The 23,478-nt window shown below is 40.0% G+C and overlaps 1 protein-coding gene across 1 annotated transcript in view; it reads left to right on the top strand.

Moving 5' to 3' along the window:
• Positions 1 to 23,478, top strand: part of GREB1L (GREB1 like retinoic acid receptor coactivator) — a 142,690-nt gene that overhangs the window by 68,333 nt on the left and 50,879 nt on the right. The window contains exons 3-7 of the mRNA XM_082046953.1: positions 8,838 to 8,997; positions 9,216 to 9,413; positions 17,964 to 18,140; positions 20,940 to 21,116; positions 23,095 to 23,232. Of these exons, the coding sequence (XP_081903079.1) occupies positions 8,841 to 8,997; positions 9,216 to 9,413; positions 17,964 to 18,140; positions 20,940 to 21,116; positions 23,095 to 23,232 (847 nt within the window). The 5' untranslated portion in view covers positions 8,838 to 8,840. The remainder of the gene's footprint in view (positions 1 to 8,837; positions 8,998 to 9,215; positions 9,414 to 17,963; positions 18,141 to 20,939; positions 21,117 to 23,094; positions 23,233 to 23,478) is intronic.

Here is a 23,478-nt window from a genome sequence, read left to right as displayed (position 1 = left end):
CCCTTTTGCTTTCTCAGGATAGAAGCAACCCCTCAGGGAAAAGAAATGCATAATTTATGAAAGTAAGCAATTGATGATAATTATCAGCATTAAAATTGCTGACAAATATGGACTTGCGTTTCCTATTCAGGAGGATGTAACAAGGCTGTTCACTGAGCTTCCCAGTTATGGAAATTAAAGCAGCCCACATGCAATGTTTTTTAAAATGGTGTAATATTAGATAGTGTTCCATTGAAATAAACATTAAATCTCCACTTAAAACACAGCTTTAATCAATTGATGCATCTGAGAAGATACAGTTTACATTATAGATTATTGCAAACTACATAAATACTTTTTTGTCTCTAATAGTTCTGAATAGTTTAATTAGTAATTGCTGAACATAGTTGTTAGCTAATAGCTTACAATAAGATCTGAGTATTACTAGCAGAATATGTATTGTCAGTGAATGATGGTACACTTATGTATATGAAAAGTAGATAAAAATAACAAAGCTTCAAGAAAAATCTATTAGGTTTGGGAACAGGTACCACTTTTGAATACATGATTTGGGGAACAAACTTGGGCTCATAAAAACATTTCGATAAGCAGCAAAATGCTACATGCAGTTACAGTTATTTAAATAGTTATTACATTAATTACTTAGATACTACATTAGTTTTATCTGCTGTGTTATTAGCAGTGGTGGCTGAAAGGATTCAAACCTGTAACTTGCCTGTGCTAACAAGTTAAGTTCTTAGGAGAATAAATCATAATTCACATCTGCAACTAATTGCAAAATCAAAATTACACATCAAAAATATGCCTTGGTCCTAGAGGTGGGATTAAGCACCATTCCTGATTTGGTTGTATTGCACTAGCATTAATAATGTTAATAGCCCTATTGATTTGGGGCAGAGAACATAACTGGTGAAAGCTATGGATGAGCACGCTTGTTTTAAGGAAGCAGGCTGAGATTTTCAAAAGTGCTCCTTAATGATTTATCTGTGCTGCCTCTGCAATGACTGTGTGAGCATCCAAGTGTGAGCACATCCTCCTTTTAAAATAACGAAGTCTTTAAACATTACCAAAACTTTAAAAGCTAGGTTTTTAGTTTAATAACTTGTTTTTTTTTTTCACCTGAAGGTTTTTCCTGTTGAAAGAGAAGAGAAAATGTACTTTTTCCATTGAAGGTGCATAGTAATGTTCCATTCCCTATGTACATTGTGAAACATCCCAATAGCGTAAAAGGATTTGCTCCATCTTCTACAAATTAATTTTAAAAACCCTAGAAAACCTTCACAGTTATTTATCTGCTAATTTCACAACATCATTTAAAAGTCTTGCAGTCAGAGTATGTTAAATCAACATAATTAACTCCTGAAAGCTTCTATATGATGAAGGATATAAGCCTATTCATGTCAGGTTTGTACTCCGCTATATGATTTTCTCATTCTTGGTTATATACTAGTGAGCATTTATGTTTGTATTACTGACAACTGAATTTTTATTAACTTTTCTACTCTTTTATACTCAAGATTTGTTGTCATCTGACTTCCTGTCATTGTCCACAACCCTGTGTCATTGACTTTTCCATGAAATACCAGTGGATGCAATGGGAGAAGACTAAAAATACATACAATTTTAAAAAATATTATAAACACAAAATATGGTTTAATTATGGTTTCTAATTAATTTCCTTTTTCCACAGTAGGAACACAGAGGAAATGATGGTATTTGCAAAAGCTTGTTGGGGAATGGTGGGTTGTGTGAGCAGACGTGTGTGGGTGGATATGAGTGTAAAAGAGACAGTAAAAGTGTATGAGTACATGCAAGTGGTGGCAGGACATACAGTGCCTACTTGAGTATTTGTGAGCATAAGACAGTCTTTGCCCATGAAAATGATGGTGCATTTGCAACCATCATCAAAAGATGTTCCTTGAATCCTAGTACCCTACCAAATGGTATCAGCTGCGGTTTTGCTCCATTAACATTCCAGTCTCTTTATAGTACTTTTTAATGTAGTTTTCCATATTCAGGTAGGCATATATTGCTTTAAATACTTCCAGTATAGCATCATTGATTCATAGAAAATAGGCCACAGTTTTTGCATTTGGTGAGTTCACGTAAATTAAGTAGTGAGGTCAGATATTTACTTTCATCTGCTTGTTGCATCTGTTTACTGAGGAAATGGCATCAAATGAAGTTGGGCACATGCTTAATCTTTAAGTCATTTCAGTCCTCACTGGAGGAGTGTGCTGAGCATCCCCAGTGCTCCGACTGCAGTTTTCTTCTCACTGTGCCATAAGAGTTCAGCCTACCTGGAATGCAACATTTATTTTTTGAGTCGAAGGCATAACCTGGAGAAAAGTGAGGCCAGCGTAAGGTCTGTGCAGTTCTTGTCATGAAGCTTCACCTGCAGAAATATTGCAAAACGACTTCCAGCTCCAGTGTAGGGATAAGAAGAACTGACTGTTGTTGGGTTGATGTAGTTTGATTCTAACTACACAGACTTAAGTCTAAAATAGTGTTCTAAAACTTCGGACTTACGGCACATTGAATATAAAGATTCTGGGAGAGTTTTATCAGAACATTTGAAAGATGAAGGAAAATATGGGATGTTAGGCAATAAATACAAGCACTGAACTTACTAGTAAACTACCATTTTGTAAATTTTGACTTGAGCTTAACTTGCAGTGACTTCTGTAACATGGCACCTTGCAGTATATTCTGTTTGAATGCAGGTGTAAACCTCTATTTATATGTACAGCTCAGTAAATAATACTGTTAAAAAGAACTAAAGAGACATTTCAAATTTTAAGAGATTGAGTTTCTTCAAACTAAAATGAAAAAAAAAAAAAGGAACTCCACTGTAAACAGAGCAATACAAACTAGTAAGTCATTTTTCCTGAAAGACTTTGCGAACAAATTATTTATCTATCACTTGCTACATAAGATTGTAAACACTTTTAGGGTTGAATTTGAATATCCTTAACCAAGACAAAACCAGAGTGAGAATCTCAGGATCTTGAAAGGACTGTCAGGTGGAAAAAGAGATATTGCAAAGGTTATCAGATAAGGGATCTATTAATGAGACCACTCCGCTTTGCACTCTTGTATTGACTAACGCGTAAGTCTTTCCCCACTGAATCTTATAGTTAAAGCTGGTTATATTCTTTTGACTTCAAAGTCTACACATATGGCATATACATGTCTACACATGGCATATATATTTGTTATTGTCATTATTAACTGTCATCCTTTCTGCTTTATGAGTGTTCATGATACATGCTAATGATGCTCTAATGGGAAAACACTACTACTCCCAGAACATGAATAAGAATGACGTAAATAATAAAAAATGCTAGCTGTACCTGAAACAACCAGTTCCCAAACAATTCTACAGCATAAACAGATGCCTGGTCTCTCTGCCTAAGATAATTCTTTGAGATACAGAAGCTGTGCTGGGCCTGGCAGTGCCTTTGTGAAGGAACTTGCTTTCTTTTCCTTTGAAGAGAAACTTTCCTGTGGGGTTAGGCCAGATCAGAAGCCAGATTATGTGTTTTGGAGAACACAATTACATCATTAGGTTAAACACAAAGTAAGGACTTGATGGAGCTGGCTTAATGGAGGGTGTTTGCATCAGATTCATCATTCGCTATCAGGTAATTGTGAAATTGCTTTAAGCCATAACAACAACACTCACCCCTCCCTCATCCTCCAGTTCAGTTCCTCTCCTTTAAAGTCTCTGGGGTCATGACCTACCTGGAGGCCAAATATGTGGTATCTGGTGTACTGAATGATCTGATTATATTTTTACTAGCAGAGCCTTCAACTCAATGTGGAGTTCCAGCTCTCAAGAGCTATTGGGTAACAATCCACTTTCCAGAGGTTACTTTTTTTTTTTTTTTTTGGTACATGAACGACTATAGTCACCTATTTTTCTAACTAAAAGGGGGTAGCATTTACTGTACATACACATTGCAGTTCTGCTGGTCCTGGGCTCTGATTCTTCTTGAACAACCAGTGTCACATTTTTGCACAGATCTTTTGAAACCTGGATGACCCTATGGGACAAGATTATTTGCTTGAATTGACAAGACTTCCTTTAAGTTCAGCATGTGGGGTTGAAAGAGTGATCAGAATTTCCCTGGGTCCTTTACCACATGGTTAAACAATGCGGTGCTAAAATCAATCATCTTTGAAATTTTGCTTTTATTACTTCTACTTCTGTCTGCTTTGATGGAAGCACCTGGTAATTGTAGTTTTACTTGCTATAACAAATGCCCGTATTTAATCTTTTATTAAAACCTGTAGCATTAATACTTCCTCACTTGTGGTCAGGTTAGTGTAATTTCATGATTGCCTTGTCCATGTGTCTTTGTAAGGACGCAGACTGAGGTGTGAGGGCTGCCTTCCTGTTCTGTTGTAAGGCAGCTCTCAAACTCCAGCAAATCTCACAGTTAATCCTCCAGTTCAGAGACGGGCCGCTGCAAAGACAACTTGAAGTAGGCTTAGGAAATCTGCTTAGAAGAAGCATAGCAGCAGTGGAGATGTGCTGGGTAGCTATCATGGTGCCTTAGTATCTGGATCTGTGCAGGGTAGTACCCTGAGCGTGATAGAGCCTGGAGGTGCAGGTGATCTGAATGTTAGGAAATTCACTCTTACTTCATGTTTTGCTGCAGCTTTCATTTTGAAATTATTCCATTTAAATTGTGCCTTCTAACCTCTCTATAATAAGTTTTAAGAACATGAAATAAAAATTGTCTGAGTGGCAAAGTTGGTGAGGTGCAGAGGGGAGGCCTGGAAAGTGGCTGTCATCAAACTGAACTTTCTTCTTGGTGGGGTGTGGGGGGAGGAGAATGTTCAGCAGCACATCTTGCTATACATACGTACTCTGCATGATGCATATATTGGCATCCTGTACAGTCCAATTCTAAAACAGAGCTTAAAAGGTTGCTAAAAAAGTAGGCGACTTATGGTTTACACTGGTATCCTGTGGTTCTGGCAGAAAGGTGAGGGTTGGAACACAGTATTACAGATTTGCAAATGGCTCATCACTGGGAATCTAATGAGCTGTGTGCTGAGCAAGCTGCACATGCAGCTATGGAAATAATTATTTACCCCCAAATCAAACCACCTGCTTATTAGAATCCTCTCAGGGCACCCGAGTACGCTCCAGCATAGTTTGGTGTGGTACAGCTGGATACAGGACAGTGGGTGTGAGGGTGAGCGCTGATATGTGGACAGGAGAAAACCAGGTACGTGAGACCAAGGAGCAGCTGCTCAGTCCTTGTCAGCTCTGGTTTCTCTGAGACGCTGTGTCAGTCTCAACTGCACTCAGACTGGGACTGGCTTTCCTACATCCCCCAAACCTACTGAATCTAACATTAAATGTGCAAAATTTTAGGGAACACTTGGCTTAATTTCACTTTAGAAAGCCACAGCGGTTTTTGTTGTTGTTGTTATTCGTTTATTTTTACCAAATGGCCTCATACAGGCATGGGGGATAGACATACTATTTGGCTAAGGTTTTTTTTTTAGTAATGAGCATTAATTTAGTTATGCTAAATCATTGGGTTTGGGCACGTTTAAATGCAGATACGGCAGGTACATGTCTTAATAGCAGATTTTTTTTCTTCTTCCTCCTTCCTTTCAAATTCCACCGATCTGTTTTTCCTCCAGACTCTTTGCCGCCTTCTTCCCCCCCACGAGCACGTTTAGGGCAGGTTGCGCCCCAGCCCGCCGGCTGGGACCTGCCTCTCCCATTTACATGGGTAGGAGGAACAAAAGGTGCTCCCTAATTGCACCCGGGGTAGATTCAAAAAGCAGAATCGCTGAGGCATTAATACCTTGAATCGGTGGTTCTGGCGTTTGGGCAGGCTGGGTCCGGATGGCACAACGCGAACCGGCCACAGGAGGGTCCCCCCGCTCCCCTCCCCCGCAGGGGCTGAGCCGCTCGTTCCCGCCCCTGCTCTCCCCCTCAGCTGCCTTGAACTCCCCGTGAGGCGCCGCTGCCCTAATGGCCTCGGGCAGCGTTAGGAAATCGGCTCCCTGGCGCTGGGCTCCGGGGCTCCCGGCTCCCCCCGGGCCGCTCCCCTCCCGCCGGGCACAAGCGCATCCCTGACGAGCTTTCATCCTCCTCCTCCTCCTCCTCCGCTGGGATGCTGCAGAGAGCCCAGGGCTCCACACGGTCGTGGTTCCTAAGCTGTCCTTCACATGGCGTTTCCAGTTGCAGTCTTGTCTTCTCTTGGCAAGCTAAAAGCGTCCTCCGGTAACATTAACCCGCTTTCTCAGGTGAATCGTGACAATCGCCGTCCACAGGCAAATATATAAAGGGTGAGTGTCACGAGGATGGAGCCAGGCTCTTCTCGGTGACAACCAATAATAGGACAAGGGGTAATGGGATCAAACTGGAACACAAGAGGTTCCACTTAAATTTGAGAAGAAACTTCTCAGTAAGGGTGACAGAACACTGGAACAGGCTGCCCAGGGGAGTTGTGGAGTCTCCTTCTCTGGAGACATTCAAACCCGCCTGGACACCTTCCTGTGTAACCTCATCTAAGTGTTCCTGCTCCAGCAGGGGGATTGGACTAGATGATCTTTTGAGATCCCTTCCAATCCCTGACATTCTGTGATTCTGTGATTCTTTGTATAGATGCCAGGGAGGCAAATTAAATAGCCTTGGCTGGCCAGCGTTTTTGCTTTGTGCATACAGTTAGTTTCCCATCCGAATGAAAGTAATTGGCATAAATTGTGCACAACACATAGATCAGGTGTGTCAAACTTATTTTCACCAGGGCCACATCAGCCTTACGGTTGCCTTCAAAGAGCCCAGTGTAATTTTAGGACTGTACAAATGTAGGAGTAGTTACATTTATACAGTCCTAAAATTATTTTTGGCCCTATGAAGTCAATCGTAAGGCTGATGTGGCCCCCAGTGAAAATGAGTTTGACACCCGTGGTATAGATTGTAGAAAACATGGAGGATTAACAGACTTTATGCAGATGATGTGCTGTGGGAATTGCAAATTTTCTGATTCTTAAAGATTGATTCATTTTTATTATGGTGTTTTAACTGAAGTATTTTTTGTTTGAATGTGTCCCTGAAATCCTACCTTAAGCCCATTGTACCTGACATAAAATTCTGTAGCACAGGAATGAAATTTTATGGAATGCAATTTAATGGTACGATACTTTGTCATGATTTCACAGACATTTATGGACATGCTGTCACTGATTTGAGTAAAACCATGATTTCAGTCGCTTAGCTGTTTTCATCAGTTCTTCGAAGGCACCTGACAGGATTTAGTGAACTGCAACCTTAATCCTGCTTCCATGTAACTTTTTCCCTAACTCGCTTTGTAGCTGTGTGCTGGTAGGCACTCCCTGCCGTTCCCAAATTCAATGCAAACTTGGAGGTAATTAGATAAGCTTCATGCCTATGTATTCCAGTAGTATAGTAATATCTAGCTCTTGGATGTTTGTCTATACCAGCAGATCTCAAATGCTGCTGTAAGAGATTGTCATCATTATTACCATTTTACAGGTGGCCCTGAGAACCTTGACCAACCCAGTGATAAAGCAGGAGTGGAATTGTAGTTTTTCTAAATGCCAACTTATCTTCTTGGCCAAGGTCTCTTCCTGGTCATAGGGCTAGGTGACATCTAGTGAAGGGAAGTACAAAGATAATGTTATACGTTTTTGTACTTTTCTATCGATTTAACTGGGGAAAAGTTCTCTCTGTTGAAATAAAATTCTATGAAAATGCAGTCCTGTAATCACAATATTGAAAAATATTAGATTGCTGTTTCTTTGGGGAAAATGTCATATGGTATGACGATCTATCAAAGTGAAAAATTTCATGTTTCAGTGAGTCTCCCTTACCTCGTAAAACCTTCCATGGCCATCCTGCTACTAAATGTTTACGTTTGAGAGGATGTGCTGGGGGCACAAATATAACAGTCTATGGGCTGTATAATGTCAGCAAGAAGAAGTTACGATCTACTGGTCTGTTTGTGCTTGAATGTTTTATGAAGTTCATAAATGCATCATTGATATAAGTATTAATTGCAAAGCAGATATTTAAATTATTGTTATCCCTATACTAGTATAAAACATAATTTAAAATAAAAACAGTTCACAGCATTTGATGTGTATGGTTTGGATGTTATTTATTTATCTCTTTTTTTACTTACATCTTATATTGTAAGACTATGATTAGGTCATTTGAATTATATGGTTCAGACTACATGTAAATCATAGTGTTACACTGAAAACAAGAGGTGAAGACCCTGAAAATACAGAGAACTGACCTTCCATGTAATTTCAGTTAATATTAGCAAGAGCAAAAATTCACGTTATTGGATGTCTGTATGTCTTATTTCTCTGCAAATGATGGCATACTGACAAGTAAAATAATTGTAAGTAAACACACTGTTAGACAACTAGTGATGACGCCAAACTTGATGTTGTTAATTTTCTATGTTACAGACTCTCCTGTAGCCTAATCTGAAAATCCTAAAAAAAGATGATAATAATGATTTTATCTACCCTCCATTAACTTTTATCACCAAACAGGTTCTTGAGGCTGTTGAGAGGCCATGTATGCAGAAGACACACAGCAGTGTGTTGGAAATGTGCTAAAAGCTGTTATTGAAACAAGAGGATACAGTCTACCAGATTGAGAATGTGAGCCTGCAGTACTAGTTAGAGGTGTTACTTTCGTACCATACTTTCTTAATAACTTTGTATCTTTGTCACAATGGATGTTAGTAAAAACCTCATTCTTTGTTTGTAAATGGTCTGTGTGTGCATTTCTCCACCCCCTTATCGGCTGTTTTCTTTGTGTTTTTTAGATCATGGGGAACTCATATGCAGGGCAACTAAAATCTGCCCGTTTTGAAGAAGCTCTTCATAACTCCATAGAAGCTTCTCTGAGATGTAGCAGCGTTGTCCCACGACCAATCTTCTCGCAGCTGTACCTGGATCCTGACCAGCCTCCTTTCTTACCGGAAGGTAACCATGAAAGTATGACACGTTTCAATTGTTTTTTTTCTGTGTGAGAAAAGGGTGGGATGCGTTTCATTAAAAAAACAGGCACACAGCAGTTTGTTGTGTGACACAAAATCTGAATCTTTGGCCTCATTAAGGAGAAGGAATGGCATGCTAGTTATTTTAAAAGGAGACAGATGCAAGTACTGTTGAAAATTTTATTTTATTTTTTATTCTTGCAGATGTGAAGCCAAAGGTGGAAGAGTTGGATAAAGAGTTAGTACATCGCTATTCACAAAATGGAAGTCTGGACTTTTCTACCAACCAAACTGTTAATGAAATGGAAGATGAAGAGGAGGATGAAGACATGTCAGATTCAAGTAGTCCACCAATCCCATATTCACAAAAACCTGCCCCAGAAGGGTCTTGCACTACTGATGGTTGGTGTCTGTTCTTTTTCATGGGGAATCTTTACAACTAATTCTCAGTATAATGCGTAGTCTCTAAAGTTAGACACTGGAGCTAGGAAGCCTGGAAATACTTTTTCTACTCAAAATCTTAAATCTGAGACTATATGGATTAAGAGAATGTATTTCAGACAATGTATTATTTGAAAGTGGGGTCTAAGACTCCCTGTGGCACTGAGTTTCTGAAAGTCCCTTATTTTCTTCGGTCATCATTGGTTTACTGCCCTCAAAGAAGTTACTGAAGTCAGCATCAGTATGGCTGGTTCTCTGTCTCTCCCTCAGTTCTTCTCAGAAACATTGGCAAAACTGGATTTAGTTGCTTCCATGTGCAGACGGAAGAGTTTGGAGAGAGAAAATGGAGAAGAGCAAGTAGCAAGTGATAGGACAAGAGGAAATGGCCTCAAGTTGCACTGGAGAGGTTTAGATTGGATGTTAGGATAAAATTCTTTGTGGAAAGGGTTGCCAGGCATTGAAACAGGCTGCACAGGGAAGTGGTGGAGTCACCATCCCTGGAGGGGTTTAAAAGGCATTTAGATGAGGTTCTTAGGGATGTGGTTTAGTGCCAGTGTTAGGTTATGGTTGGACTCGATGATCCTGAGGATCTCTTCCAACTGAAATGATTCTGTGATTCTATGAGAGCGACTTGGTGTTCCTTCTGCTGCCAAGGGGATAAGAAGGATGGTGGTGGAAGCTTGTCTGTTTTGTCTTCCCTACCTGCCTGCTGGTCATTGCTGGTTAACTCTGAGCTGTCCTGTTTTTCAAGATAAGTTGTCGACAGTACTGTTTTTAAATATGTTAAAGGATCAGATAATTACGAATATACCTATGGGACCAAGTAAACTTGATGTAACTGGTTCATCTTAATTCCATAATTGTGATATATTGAAGATTTAACTTCTGTAAAGAAGATCTATTCATACTTATTAGATATGCTTATCTTAAAAGCACTTCCCTGCCAAACCGTGGAAAACAAACAACCCTTCTCAGCAGATTCAAAACCCCTTCTTGACATTTTATTCAATATCTTCCTGAATTGTGAGCTTTCTTATGTAGAGGTCATAGAAAGATGTAATTTGTAGAATGCTTTTGTACCTTACTGTAGTGTATGGTTATGAGGTAACAGAAGAAAGCACTGGTGACGGGTAATCCTTCAACATTTTGGTAATTGGTAGCAAATGTTGACATTTTTGAATTTATGCCTTCCAAATGCAGCTTACATGATGCATGTTTACGCTCTGTAGCAAGGTACCATGAGTTCCCTATAACACAAAAACAGAAAGGCTGGCTACGATGGGAAGCTGGGGAATGTTGTTGGGAGAATTCATTATTCATGGAGAAATGTGTTTGCTGTCCTTTGGAGGCATCTAAATTGGTAGGAGGAGAGAAGGAGAAAGTATAAAACAATGTATTCCTACAAAGGTTTTCTCAGTTGAGGACAAGTATCAATAAAGGCTGCAAAATCTCCTGTGAAGAGCAGGAGCAGTTCTTATTGCTTCTGTTTGAGAAATGTAAAATAAACTGGGCAGGATTCAGAAGACAACCAGAAGGATGGTAGGAGGAAAAAGGTTCTATCTAACAAGGCTCTTTGCTTACCAAGACAAAAGCTGAGATAGCGTTTGCTTACACCTTCTAGATATGTCAAGAATAAACACTAAAGGAGGGAGAAGAGCCGATCATGCCAACAGGGCCCCATGGAAGTGTAATGGATGCATTAAATGGTTGTGAATGCATTCAGGTTCAAGGTTTGGGATTCTGTAGCTATTGGTGACACAGCTCTGCCAGTAGCAGGAACAGGGCTCAGGACCTTATCTGGCTCCAAGGCCACCATACATTTGTTTGTGAAGGAGCTTTATATATGACATCAAGAAATCTTTCTCAGTCTCCCTCACACATTCTGGTGATCCTTCGTTACACTTGCATGCCCAGAGAAAAAGTATTATTTGTGAGTTTCCAGATACGGGTGTATGTCTCTGCTGGAGAGGTGGGTGACCTTTCATCCATGTGCAAAGCTGTTCCGTGTTTACCTTCCAAGGGGAGTTCTGTGTTTTTATTTTTATCTAGAAGTCTTTTATGATCAGAGCACGCTAGAAGAAAGTTTCCTGTGTTACATCCTCAGAATTCATTAGTCTCTGTCAAGCTTACCATTCTGAATTTACAGAATCTGTCTCGCTCTTTAATGTTTTTCTCAAGTAGCTGATTTAAGAGAGCAGTGGTTTTCTATCTGGAAAAAGGAAAGGAAAATACGTTTTGTTTTGTTTTGTTTTTTTAGACACTGCTAATGATATGTTAGGACAGTTTGAGTTAAGTGTTTCAAACAACCAGGTTCCCAAACATTCAGACCCTATCTCAGCAAGATAATAATCTGATAGCTCATCTTTCATCTCATGAATATGCCCTTCTAGAGATGTAAGACAGGATGGCTGCCATTGTTGGCGTCCCTTATCTTAGTTATTTAATTACAAAGATAAATAACTTTAGGAAAACGTTAAAGAATACTGATAGACTGATTGAAGCTACTGTAAGTGTTTGGATGCTTTAAAGTAAGCATGTATTTAATTGATTATTGAAGAGCAAAATATTGGTACTGGAAGTCCATAGCTCTGCTTGCCATAAAACCTGTCCTCCCACCTTTTAGCACAGATGGGGTGAAACCTTTTCCCCTTCTTTGTGCTGTTTGCTTTTCTTGAATTCAGAATGTATGCCACACAACCGTCATATTATTTTCTGTGGTGACATGTTCTTTTATTCAGATGACTGAATTGTCGGTCGCATGGGTGCAGAAAATAGATTTTAAGGCCTTTATTCATCAATTAAAAAAATAAGTGCCTCACAAGTGACAGTTTGGAGGTTCCTTCTCAGCTCTCCATAATATTAGATCCTTTAACTCTTCTGTTACCCTATTGGAAAGAGCAATTGCATTTGCCATTGATACTTACCATTCGTCATAAAAGGCATTCACCTGATTTTCAGGGCCTTTTTTTTCTGCTCAACACAAACTTCTGTAACTAACTTACACCTTCCATGAAAATAAGGCTTCAAGAAAAATACTTCTTTTTCATACAGGTACTGCAAATATGCAACAAAATAATACAAGAATCTGTTCTGAATCACTTGTTTGCTGTAGATTTAAAGGAGGCTATTTCTAACTTGTGGAGTAGCATTTTATGCAAGCTGTGGGAAACACAATAGTAGCACCTTTCTTTTGTTAGTAAATCCTCAATTTACCGGATGCTTAAAGAAGGGCCAAGGTAGTTTCAGAAGCAATTAGGTAAGCAGGTACTTAACACCTGATCAGTTACTGTGAAGTTACAATAGCAAGTGACAGTGACCGGTAATTCATATGTAATTATTGGAAGCTAATTTCTTATGCAAATACCCTATTTACTGCAGCACAAGAGACTGGTACCCCACATTGAAACGACTTGTTACTGGTGAGGAAAGGGAAAATATATACAAATTTCATTTTTTAAGAAGATTCCAGCACTTCTATGTGTTGCCAGTTGTGGACATTCATTTTCCTTTTCAGGAAGATGGAACTGGATTAATTTTAAATGGAGTGATGTTGGAGAACACAAATGTGCTTCTCAGAAGTAAAAACAAATGAATTTTGTTTCAAAGAAATGCAGATAATGTCTGTAAAAGCTATTCATTATTCTTTTTGTGACTGTTGGTATTTGTAAATCTCTAATCAGAATATAAATGTCTGTTCTTTATTTAAAACAAGGCTGAGATCCTATGGGAAGATGATTTTATAAATCAAACAGCTTAGCTGTGTGCTTTTACTTTTTTGTAATTACATGTTGATAAACAATTTCATAAAGAGAAGCTGGTTTGTTTTAATGGGTCATGGGTTTTCTCCTCTTCATACTTAGATGTCCTTAAAAGGTACACAGGTAAATGTGACATTAAAGTGCCATTCCTCCTTCTTAAGAGTCACAAGTGCTAGTGCTGCTTGACATAGAAATTTAGGTGCAAGCTTAATTGTAAGTGAATAGCTATGAAATGTAAATGGATTTTGCATATTCTAAATCTTAAACATGGGCAGCACAAGTTCTGTTTGTACAGAGACATCATGTCTTGTCTTTCCTAATGTGGAAATGGTTATCTCTAACAGATAATTAAATACCAATGCAAAATCATGCAAAACAGAAAATAAGGTTGGGGTCTCTGTGTCACTTGCTAGCTATGAAAAGAAAATGTAGCAGAGAAAGGAGTTAATTCCTCCTTCCTTTCCCCGCAGTCAGTTACTTGCTTCCAAATCCGCGTGTCTTGGGTGGAATTTTCTCATTCAGCTTAAAAAGACATCTACAAGACATATACATGTCTTGGAAGGAAAATTCAAGACTCTTACTTCACAGAAGCCGATTTTCATGTTCTCCATGTCTGCTGGTGGAGGTGAGCCCCAGCTGTACCTGGCCAAGCTCCACAGCTCTCACTGGCTCCAGCTGTTCCAGTTTTTGGCTACACGAGAGAGGAGCCCCTGGGGACTCTGAGGGTCTGGCTGTGCTGTCCCCTCTTGCTAAAGATACTGAATTTTAGCAAGATCTGTGAAGTTCAGGAGCTGGTTGGATGACATCACTGTCCCCAAACTCATGTCCCCTGGGGTGGAAGCATAATTATAGCTCTCCTCTGCACAGACATACCTCTGATCCAGAGATGTCGCCAGCCAAAGCAGAGGAGGATGCCGGAGGAGATTGTGCAAGGCAGAAGGGATCTGAGAGCACTTTGGGTGCAGTAAGAGACAATACAGGGAATCTGAGGTATTGTTTGCAGATTAGGCAGGATGCAGCATTTCTACAGTACAGTCCAACATATCCTAAATGGTGGGAAATATTAAGTATATTCAGATCAACAGTCTCTCAGGCAAGAGGCTGCTGTTGCCTGTGACAGCAGACTGAGATACATCAGTTTGTTTCAGTTGGTACTGCTAAGATGTCACCGAGTAACACTTAGAAACTTGTTAAGATGTTGTGATATTGTGATGGGTTTCTTAGAGTTTTCCTGCACCTCCTCCCCTGGGGACTCATGCAGAATGGTGATGTGCAGCTGCTCAAGGCATAGCTGAAGTTGTTTTTCTCCTAAGCCTGGATAACAGCCGAATCTTTGCTTTTGTCTCAGGTGTTATGGAGTGCTGGAGTATTGCTTCACCTTACTGGGACACCAAAACCCTCAAGCATCCAAAGAGGCTCTAAGTTTCTCATATGATATTCAGATCTCTCGGTCTTGTGTGCTCTTTCTGGAAGCAAGTCTACATTGAAATGTAGCAACGTTTAAAAGCAAAAATCTTGCTTTCCTGGTATTGCTGTTGCTAACAGTTCATTCAGAAGCTTCTTACTGGTCACCATTTGTGCTTCTGGGCATTTCTTGAAAATGTTTTGGTAGAGACAAGGCTAACGAGTAATTGTGTAAAAGCACAGGCCTAAGTCTGTCTTGAAATCTTACTCCACTTGCTGTTTCATAATCCTTATCTACAGATTTCCTGTTTGCCCACATTGTCAGCAGTGGGTAATTTTTCTATTTTAAATCTAGATGTAGAGTGGTATTTTCTAGGCGTGTCAGTTACTCAGATTTCACTGAATGCCTAAATATTTAAGGCCAGTTTTGAAAATTCTGGATGTAATTCCCAAATGGGATAAACATCTGAATAAGCAAATTCTATTTTGAATCTAAGGGAGTTTTTTGTTTGCTTGTTTTTTGTAGATTTATCTGCAATTGTTTTTTCTAAATTATATTGAAAAGCCTCGATAATACATAGCCTGGTACACAGCATTCTATTTTATTAGGATCAATATGTTTCTAAGGAATACACCTTAAAATAATTTTAACATACTAAAAACAAATTGCATCTAATCAGAAAATAATAAATTTTGCTTTAAATATGCCATTTTAATGTTTTTTTCCGCTAAAACTTATGTCACTTCTTATTGGTAAGTTATTGTAATAATCCTTTGATTTGTAAATAAAAACTTTAGGCATCTGATTTTAATTAATTGTCTGGAAGAAGGTGTGTGTGAGGGGTGAGTCCAAGGTAACTTTCAGCTCAAATGAGCTGCTGCTGAACTGAGTTGATTGAATAACTTGGAGAAACTATTCAGCCAAGAGCTGGTTCAGCAGATTGTGGGTGTAGGCACAAGACTGAACCTGTATCGGACCCTGTTTTCAGCAAGCTGCTGCTTGCCGGGACGTTCACGCTAGCCGGTTCTGTGCATTTGCATTCCATGCTCTTTGCCTGGTGCAGTTTTGAGATAAAACCAGAACCAATTAACTTTCATAGTTTTTGCTGAAGTTTTAAACTATGGTTTTTAGCACAGTAGGTAAAGAGGGCAGACACATATTAATAATGGTTGAGGTGGCTCTTGGGTTAAACTGTGATCACATTGTGTTTCTAAATGCTTAGTCAGTGGTTCGGTTTCTCCTGTAACTTGATTTTATCCTTACAATTTCTGTAACAAATATGGACTACCTGAATAATAGTTTAAATTAAGTGTAAGTAATATACATTTATGGCTGAAGTTCTTAATAGATCTTACAGTAATTCCATGTTTAATTTTATTTTTTTAACAGTAATGTTGATTGTTGTGATTGTGATTTTCTTTATTTTGAGTTATTGATTCATGCAGATACATGCATGTGTTGTCTATGTTACGACATTTCTATGGTTGTAGCAAAAGAGAGGCAGTCAATGGATAAGTATGTGATGTCTTTGGATATCCTGAAATAGGGAGGGTTTCCACCAGCTGCTGCTGTGAGTGGCATGAGGCTGGACTGTAGCACTCAGCTTGCAGCTGGAGAAGTGAGAATTGGAAGGGAACACAATGTAAGAATATGGTTCTTCATAAAACTTGTTGGTGCTTTCATTGACTTCTGCCTAAGGGAAATGAGGAAGCCTGGTGTTACCGTATCCTCTCCTGTGGAGGAAGCCACATGGCTTTTGCTTTCTCTCACATCTATTGTTTCCTTGAAAGTAGAAATTACTCAATAAAAATAGAATCATAGAACAGTTTGGGTTGGAAGGGACCTTCAGAGGGCATCTAGTCCAATCCCCTGAAATGAGCGGGGACCTCTTCAACTATATCAGGTTGTTCAGAGCCCCATCCACCCTGGCCTTGAATGTCTCCAGGGCTGGCGCATCTACCACCTCTCTGAGCAACCTGGGCCAGTGTTTCACTACCCTCACTGTAAAAAGTTCCTTCCTCGTGTCTAGCCTGAATCTCCCCTCCTTTAGTTTAAAACCATCACCCCCTCTCCTGTTGTAACAGGCCCTGCTAAAAAACTCTGTCTCCGTCTTCCTTACAAGCCTCTTTTAAGTTCCGAAAGGCCACAATAAGGTGTCCCCAGAGCCTTATCTTCTCCAGCCTGAACAACTCCAACTCTCTCAGCCTGTCCTCATAGGACAGGTGTTCTAACCTATCTAGGTATGTTAGAGTAGTCAGGGGTGATTTTGGTCTGTGTAAGTCCGGTGTTGAAGCTGATGCAAGAGTCTTCAAATGTTGTTGTCAATTTACTTAGTCAAAAGAATTGAACTTTGACATTAGCTTTGGTTTGAGCAAAAGATTAGACCAACCAGACCTCGAGAGGTCCCATAATTGCTCTAAGCTGTCCCATCCAACCTTTTGAAAAACCCCACCATGGCTGCCAAGCTCCCTGAGCTCCTGGGGGCCCCATTGTGGTGGCCGGCCACAGCTCTGGGCTGCCCAGCTGTGATTTGTGTGTGTTACAGCCTGACACCTGCTCGCTGCAGGATGTGGGACAACAGGACCTCACTCCAGTCCCCAGTTTAGCCCACTGCTGCTGCTGGCTTTAGCCTTGGATTGACCAGTAGCACAAGGACCAACCTTGTGTATTTGAGTGGGGAAAAAACTTAACTGGAGACTTGAAGTCATGCAGTCCGCTGAGACTTCAACAGACTTACAGAAAACATGGTGTACATCTCTAAGACCAGTGAATTAATCTTTTACTTGCTAAAATTCCTAAAATGTATTGAAAAGTTACATATTTGTTAGATATTTTTCCTTTGGTAGTCAGCACTAAACTACAGTCATCAATTTTTATCCTTCCTTTGTATTACTTGGTGATGTACCAGTGCCAGCCTGTTAAAAGCAACAAAGATGAAATTGGTTCCCTTGAAAAGACCATAAACTGAAGTTTAGCAAAAAATATTATTTGGCATGTTTTAAGAGCCGTTTTCAGTTATAAAATCACAAACCTTTTTTTTTAATGTTTTTGAAAAATTGAGTTTCTGAGCCCTTTGATGTCTAATCTTTAGAGATTTCACATATCTTCTCTGCCTGAATGTGTTCAGGATCTCTTTAAAATAATGTTTATCTATTGTCTCCAAAACCCTGAGCTAGTGCATCTGATGAGATGCTATCTCCATTTCCTCTATTTCTCTTGAAAAGGATATATTAAAACCTCCAGTTACAGCATCAAGTTGTGAAGCTCCATTTACTTTCGTAACTGATAAAATGAAGAAAATGAAACAAAACTTTGAAGATTTATTATTTGTTTTGGTTTGCTTTTTAGGTTTTTGTCAAGCAGGCAAGGATTTACGGTTGGTATCTCTGTGCATGGAGCAAATTGATATTCCAGCAGGCTTCCTGTTAGTAGGAGCCAAATCTCCAAACCTTCCTGAACACATTCTGGTCTGCGCTGTTGACAAGCGGTTTTTGCCAGATGATCATGGAAAAAATGCACTTTTAGGTAAGAGTTTTTTTTTTCTTGTGCCATAATAATTCAGAGAGAAAGGTCAGTTCAAAATAATCTGAAGTCATTTCAGCTAATGACCGTCTATTGGAAATATGTTGAGGACAGGCTTGTTTTTATTAAATTAAATCTATAGCTGAACCTGCCTTAAAAGCCTGTTTTAAAACAAGTCCCTCATTTCACAGTTAACCACAATCGAAGCCTGGTGGTTTCTGTGTGGGCAGAAGTCAATTGCAGCCCTGCCATTCTAAATGGGAACTATCCACATACTGTTTATCTCTGCTGATGCTGCCAGCATTTTCATTTAAGAAAAAGCAAGCTCATGCAGCTGTTGATGATGAGCTGTGTATTTTTCTGTGGATTAAGGGACAAATTCTGCATTGGCTCCACCAGGAACACTGTTCTCAATAGGAGCTCTGAGGGCAGTTTGCTTCTCAAAATCTTATACATGGGGGAGGTGGAATACAACAACCAACCAAACCTAAACCAAACATTTGTGTTATAATGAGTTACATTTATGAGCTTTAAAATTTTAATACAGGAATGCTTCTTGGTGATTGAAGACAGGTGTACGTGAACCTAGATTTCCTGCCTGGCTCACAACTGGTAAACATTTTAACAGGCTAGTAAAACTGATTTAATGTATTTTGGCTCCTTTAGCCTGTTTTGAATTTACTCTCTCATTTCTCCCTCCAGTCATTGTGCTGCCTAGAATATATTCAGAAAGACCTTTCAACAGAGGAAAAAAAATTACACTAAAGCATAAATACCCTGATTTAAGCATGCTGCTCAAATTCTGGTCCAGACTGGCAGTATCTTGGATGACTATTGAAAACACTTCAGTTTTGCACTTAACGTGCTTTAATGTTGTTTCTCCCTCTGATCCATTTAACATATTACTGCGCACTGTAAATCTTTGGACCTGCGGCTGAAATCCCACTGGCCTGAGGCGGACGGGAGCTGTGTGCAACGTGCCCTTCCTGGGTGCGAGATCACGGGGTACTCTGGTGTATCTGCCATACTCTGAGGAGCTTCCACCCCACCGAGCAGGGGAAAGGGTCAAGAGTTGATCAGTAGGAATGATCTGATAGGCAGGTGTTGTTTAGTCTGATTTAATGTGCTACTACTTCTGTTTGTTTTAAGTCTTCTTCCCCACCCCCTCAGCTTTGTAGCCATCTATTGTCTCTGATATCATTTGAGAATGAGGCCAGTGACTCACATCTCTGCTCTGGCATTGCTGATGTTACATATTTAAATCCCTCTGGGCCTGTGTAACTGGTACCTGTGAACGAAGAATTGACTTGATTGCTATGTGAGACCCCAATGGCTGTTTCTGACAGCTATGGAGGTACACCAATAATTCCCCTGGGTTCCAAGGGAGAAGGGAAGGACTGATTCAGTCCCAAGAGAAACAGGATGAAGAAATCTACTTCTTGGCATCCTCAGCAACATGATGGTAAAAGATAGTTAATGAGGCACAGTAAAGCTAATAGTTTCATGGAACATGCGTTTTGTGAAAAAGACTGAATATCTTTTTCATAAAACTGCATACTTGGCTGATGGGTGAATGTAGGCACCACTGTTCTCCAAAATGCTTGGCATTGTGGAAAATAACAATAGCAGTGATGATGAAAAATTGGTTCTGTTACAATTGTTGAACTGATTAGTAAATGGAAAAAAAACCCAAACCCAACCAAACAGAAAACCACAAAAACCCTAAAACCAGACACACTCCGCCCCCTCCCCTCCCCCCAAACAAAATAAAGCATTTCTACTAGGTATTAATCTGCCCAGCACTATTATAAATCATTACCGATGTTCCAGTAAGAATATTACATTATTAAAAATATTACATTATTAAAGGTTTAAAGTGATTCAGAGATAAGTGGAGTGGCAAGTGAACCAGAGGAGTTTAATTGTTCAGCATTAGGTAATAGAGAATTTATTCAAACAAAAAGGATTTTAAGGCAGGCCCATTTCAGAACGTGCCCTGTACTTTGTTCTGGGAGATGTTAGACCAGTGCAACATTCCCATTAACATAGTTGTGGATGGCACTGGAAATCAAGACCCTGTTCTCCAGACCCCAGTTCAAAATTTCGCCCCCTTCTATGAAACCATGTTGGAAACATTGCAGAAAAGCAATCTTCTGCCTCTGCTCCTGAATCTGTTGCTTTCATGATGGGTTGTAGGTTTTTAAAAACATCCTGAAGCACTCCTAAATTTTGCCATTAAAATCTTGACATCACATGATGGCTTTTAAGGCTTTAATAAGCCATAAAGTCCAGCTTACCTGGAAATTGCTTTGTATAAGGGGTCTCTGAGAAAATTTATTAGATATTAAGGTTAATTTGAGTCACATGAAGTTGTGGTGGCTACCACAGATCAGCCACCATTTGGAAAGAGAGATGCATGCAGATTGTGATCTATGTGTTTTAATATATAAAAAATGGCTTTTTTTTTTTTTTTTCCTCATGGAAATTTCCTAGCCTGGCATCCCTGCCAAGTAGTATTTCCTCTCTGCACTGTATAGAGTGGAAAATTGGTGGTAGGATTTTGGCATAAGTTAGTATGACCTAGAAAGAGGGAAGAGTTTCAGAAAAGCTAAGACTAAAATCTGCCTGTGTTGGTCTGATTCGTGGCACAAATGTGCTGTGCAAGGCATCTGCAGAATGTGTCTGGCTGGAGGCCTCTGGTTGCTCTGAACTGGATGTGCAGGTGGGTTAAAATGGCCTTATTCCTACCAGATAGTACAAGTCATTTAATCTGGATGTACATGTTCTGCTTCATTCTTCCAGGATTTTCTGGGAATTGTATAGGCTGTGGAGAAAGAGGATTTCGGTACTTCACAGAGTTTTCCAATCATATCAACCTGAAGTTAACCACTCAGCCAAAGAAGCAGAAGCACTTAAAGTACTACCTAGTAAGAAGCTCCCAAGGTGTACTGTCAAAGGGACCCCTTATTTGCTGGAAAGGTAATAAAGGTGCCCATTCACTTAGGGGTTTTTTATTATATTAGTGTGATGTGGAATGAAAAATTGACAGTTGCTGTTGAAACTGTATGCCTTCAAAATTCAAAAGGAGCTGTAGAAGATTACTTCCATTACTGCTTGAAGGAAAAATTCCCACTGATTTCACTGAAGTCTGGATTTTGCCAGAGAGGTTTATTTAAGTCTTAACAGTAACCGTGCAATCGTAAATGGTCTCCCTCCATCTCCCCATATTTTCAGTGGGAGCCTTAAATCTGCCCTTCTTAGGATGCGCAGCCATTGTGGCAGAAGAAACGAGGTTGCTCAGTCTGCTGATTCTTCCCTGTTCCTGAAGCCAGATGACTCGAAGCCAGATGACTCAAAGCCAGGACTCTGGCTTTCCACTGATATTTGTCTTAGCAGGTGTAACTCAATTGGTCTCATGCCTGAGGATAGCTAGCACACCCTAAGATTAAGGTATCTCAGGTCCCTGATCTCAGGACAAGAGGAAAAATCATACTCTTGCCATTTACAGAGTGTTTTACACTTGGGCTTACCCTCTACCAGGGTAATATTGTTATGTGCTGAAGAGATTATATTTGTGACCCCAAGGCAAGGTAGCCATCCAAGAGGATGCAGGTTTTTGGAGCTAGAGCCATGCAGAGACTCAAGGAGACAATGGTTTGCCTACTCATTGTCTGCTAAGCTGGTGTAGATGCAGATTGCCTGTCCTCCTCAGCTGTGGTGTCCCTTGGTAAAGACAAGAGTTCAATCTTGTGCCTGAGGAGAGGAGAGGAGAGGAGAGGAGAGGAGAGGAGAGGAGAGGAGAGGAGAGGAGAGGAGAGGAGAGGAGAGGAGAAGCTCTGCAGGAGGACTGACACATATCTGAAGAGTCACATCCTTATGTGAATAGCAGCATGACACCAGAAAGAGATGGTTATCACCAAGCTGTATGAGTGATTATAGTATTGTATCAGATAGTGGTTCAAAGGGATCCTGGCTTCATTTGCTTTTCTCAGTTACAAGTGTAATTAACTACTGCTTTATAGTGGATGCGGTTTTCAGCAGCATTTTTCACAAAAACTACAGAAAGCTGTAATTTGGTAGGGAAGTTCTAATTACAGAAAAACAAAACCTTATTTTACTTTTAGAATCCTTTTTCTGAAACCCCTCCCTGATGCTCATGCAGTTGGGGTTGTTGTCTGTCCTGGCAAATGCAGTCAGGAGTAATGCACATGCAGAAGAGGCAAATACTGGGGTCACTTTTGGTTATATGCTGATTGCAAGTGTTTTGAGCACCCACGAAAGTTTAGAAAATCGACCAAGCATCAACCTCATGGGCATTATTTTGATAGGTACTATCCCCATATTGCTAGCATCCTTCTAGTTACTCTTTACCCCTTACTTACAATAAAGGTCTAATTAGAAGAAAGTAAATGCTTTTAAGCATCTTCTTCTCTTCAAACAAAACCTGATTAGATCTCAGTTTTAAAAATGGATTAATGTGTGACTTTTAAGGTGACTTTCTTCTCCCTCAACTTAGTTTTCATCCAGACAGACACTCACAGCGCTGAGCTCTCCCTGAAGGTTTTGTGGAGGCATACTAAGAATCTGGGTTTCAGCACAATTTCTCCTTCTAACGGGCAACAGATGACGGTTTGTATAAAGGTTGTGCCACAGAAGTGTTTCCTGAGGATATATCCAATACCTTCAAATCTCTTGGAAGCTACAAACTGAGGGCTCTTGCCATTTTGCAGCATCTGGTCTGTATTTGCCTGGCCCTCTGACTGGCCCCCAGGGAGGTTTTCTTAATTAGAAGACAAAGTTCACTAAACTGCGAGAGCTGTATTTTTGTTGAATGCTGCCATTTGCCGCTGTTTGTTGTACGTGCTGTATGTATGCTTTTAACATTTTTGTCACCTTTCGCCACCATGTTGCTGAAACTTTCCTCCTGGAAGGCCGGCCGCGTTAATATGTACTGTAGCTGCTTCGTTTGCAGAATGTAGAAGCAGGCAATCATCTGCTGCTAGCCTCTCTGCTAAACCAAATGCTGCGGTGTCACCGTCCACGACCCCAGAGGGTGGATCAGCTAATGGATACAAATCAGGGTTCACTCAGACAGGTAGGAGCTGAAGGTGCTGTAAAGATAACCATTGGGGGTGGTAAGTTGCCTCAGATATTGTTGGTTCAGGGATGCTTTAAACAACTGGGTATTTACCTCAAGCTGTGTGTAGATTACAGCGGGGAGGATGCCTTTTAAAATTTGCTTTGTGAAAGATAAAGACCCAGGTGAGGCTGAAGGTTAGCATAGTCCTCATAAGAATAGGCAATCAAAAAGCATTAAAAGATCTTTTGATTCATTTATTTG

This window comes from Streptopelia decaocto (assembly GCF_964273445.1).
Source record: "Streptopelia decaocto genome assembly, chromosome: 2".
NCBI lineage: Eukaryota > Metazoa > Chordata > Aves > Columbiformes > Columbidae > Streptopelia > Streptopelia decaocto.
The sequence above is the reverse complement of the archived record's forward strand: the minus strand, read 5'-3'. Positions and strand labels throughout refer to the sequence as shown.